At 42.7% G+C, this 2,864-nt stretch overlaps 1 protein-coding gene across 1 annotated transcript; it reads right to left on the bottom strand.

Annotated features, from left to right (window-relative positions):
* Positions 1 to 1,651: 1,651 nt before the first annotated feature.
* LOC122656012 lies at positions 1,652 to 2,662 on the bottom strand. Its single transcript, XM_043850430.1, has one exon. It carries the CDS (start codon positions 2,660 to 2,662, stop codon positions 1,652 to 1,654), a length of 1,011 nt encoding a protein of 336 aa, XP_043706365.1.
* Positions 2,663 to 2,864: the final 202 nt, after the last annotated feature.

Raw genomic sequence — 2,864 nt, forward strand, 5'->3', positions numbered from 1 at the left:
CTTGTCCGACCCATTTCTCAAGTCCCTCTAAAAGAGGGTCTGGGTGGACCCCACTTGGGCAATGTGTTTGGACAGGGGATAGTGTGGTTATTTCTACCCCCTCCCCCTTTATGAGAGGAATTGTAAAAAATCGACAGGAAGGGAGATGTGGGCTTAACGTAGATGGGAGAGACGGGTTCTCTGTCGTTAGGGTCCACTAACGGCTTAGATTAACTGATTAATTATTATGAAAAATAGGGGAGGTACATGTAAATAGTGTGTAAAGAAGGATGTATCGATAATAAATCGATACCTCAGGGAAGGTAAGTGTAAATTTCCGTTATTTATTAACAAGACATTTCGTGGCAAGTGTCAACCTAGAAAATTATCTCCAGCAATTCTCTATCCGGTCCATTTCCCAAGTCCCCCTCTAATAAGGGGTCAAGGTAGACCCCACCCAGACAGTATATTCAGACATGGGATAGGGTGGTCATTTCTACCCCTCCTCTGAGAAGAATTGCAGGAAATTGTACGGGGATAAAGATCCGTGTCAACCCATTATAACATATGTTTTTTTTTTGGTAGAGCACTATAACATATGTTTATGTCATTGACAACTTTAGATCAATGAATTTGTATTAAAACAAAAAGTCATATAGAATTTGTCACATGAATTGTATTAGGTTAAAAATAATAATAAATGTCTCAAATTTGACCCCTAGTGCATAAAAATACACAAATCAAAACACCACGCAATACATTTCTATTTCTAAGGTATTTATATAAATGAAATATCATAATGCAAAATTGCAAATATTAAAAACTTCTTGTATCAAACTAGTTTTTTTTGTTTTTTTGATGAGAATCTTGTATCAAACTAGTTGTCATAGGACACACATATTCTTGTCGATCATGGCTTCCCCATAACTATCACATATTTACATATTTGCATCTTGAAAGAGGTTTTCTCCTTCTGTGATTTTATCCATGTTAATAGGTCAGTAAATGGATTGGCCCACAATGTCTCCAAATGGGCCATATCCAGTCCTGTGAGATGTTTTTGGGAACCCTCTTTTTCTGGGGATCTCATGAACATTGTAATTCTCTTTATGGGATAGCAAGGTGAATAGATTTCTTCGCACCAAAATAAATAAATAAATAAATAACTATATCATAACATTATTACTTAAAAAAAACAAAAAAACACATTGTTATTCAACATTAATACATTATATCAGATATAATAAAATAATATCAGAGAAGACACAACAAGAAAAAAATTATTTTTTGGTCGTGAAGATTACTCACTATTCAAGAAGAAAATTGTACAAGGGAAGGAGAATTCCATTCATGCTCACCAACTACATTAAATTCAAGGGAAAAGGTTCTCTGAGTCGTGGCAATTGCCATCTCTCTCTATTTTCTCAGATAAAATGACGTATTTGTCCCCTATGTATGATACCATTCCATCCCATCTCATTGATGCATTTCCTTGTGCTGTAAGTTAGTAGAACCCTCTCCCAAATCCCATCTCTCTCTCTCTCTCTCTCATTGGGGAAAAATCTTCTACCAAAAAACAAAAGAAATTGGGGAAAAACTAATTTTTGCCCCTATTTTCTTGGTGTTTTTTGAGTTGGGGAATCATCTTAGAATTACCAAAATGGCCTCTGGATCAATCAAAATCTTGTCCATCCTTATCTTTCCATTTCTCCCCTTCCCCTTTTAACTCAATGCCACCTGTTTCTACGTCAGCAGCCCGAGTGACGCGGTCGTCAAGGGGGCAAGCCTCACCTGAGAAAGCGAGGGCGTCGCTGATTGGTTTGATGACGAGGATGCACACACACCCCACTGCGCATGCTAGCACGCAGAGGAAGCCGAACAGCGCAAGCCCATGAAAGACCGGCTCATCTGGATTCCAGAGCACAGAGATTCCGATTAAGATGATCTGAGTGGGCACCGCCAGCAGCACCGCCGACGACAGCGCGTAGGTGCGACTCCTCAATCCCTTGTTGATGACGAGGGAGATCACGCGCCAACTGGAGAACAGGAAAGAGAGGGCGTACACAACCCCGAATGCGCCGGAGGCGATGCAGCTTAAGAGTGGGTAGGCGCAAAAGACGTTGTTGTTGCCGGCGCCGTCATTGATAATGACGAAGCTTCGGTTGAGGGCCTCGGTGAGCCCGCTCTGCTTAGAGGAGGTGGTGGGGAAGAAGACGAAAAGGACCTGGAAGAGGAAGATGGGAAGGCAGCAGACGGAGATGATGGAGAGGGTTGCGGAGAAGGTTTCGGAAGGGTTCCTCTTCCTGACGGAAACATCGACGAGATAGAGGAGGGTGGCGAAGAATCCGGGCTCAAAGAGACCGAGGGAGAGGACGACATGGATCTTACAGATGTCCGCCTGCTGGGTCAGGGTGAGAAGACGAGAAAAGAAGTGTAAGCGGCGGAGGAGCACGAAAGGGAGTCGGAGTGTCTCGGTGAGGGCCCAGAGCGCAATGAAAGAGACGAGGAGGGTGCGAACGGCCCAGAAGGAATTGAAGTCCCTGAGGTGATGGGAATTTCGTGTCGTGACGCGGAAGTGGAAGATGGTGGCGAGGGAGAAGAGGGAGAAGAGAAGGAAGGCAAAGACGAAGCATAACGTTGTGAGATCGAAGAACAAACTGAGTATTGTTGATGGTTGGACCATGGCCAACAAACTGAGTATTGTTGATGGTTGGACCATGGGCCGTAATGAGGATCCCGATGATTCGATGAGCTTCTCGTTTTGGTTCTGGTTTTGTTTCTGTTTCCAGAAGACGAACACCACAGCAAAGAAAAAGAATAATAATAATAATAATAAGAAAAAGATGATGGAATAGAAGATGAAGTTATGTCAAGCTTCCTTGACC

The sequence above is a fragment of the Telopea speciosissima genome, chromosome 1, assembly GCF_018873765.1.
Source record: "Telopea speciosissima isolate NSW1024214 ecotype Mountain lineage chromosome 1, Tspe_v1, whole genome shotgun sequence".
In the NCBI taxonomy this organism is placed as follows: Eukaryota; Viridiplantae; Streptophyta; class Magnoliopsida; order Proteales; family Proteaceae; genus Telopea; species Telopea speciosissima.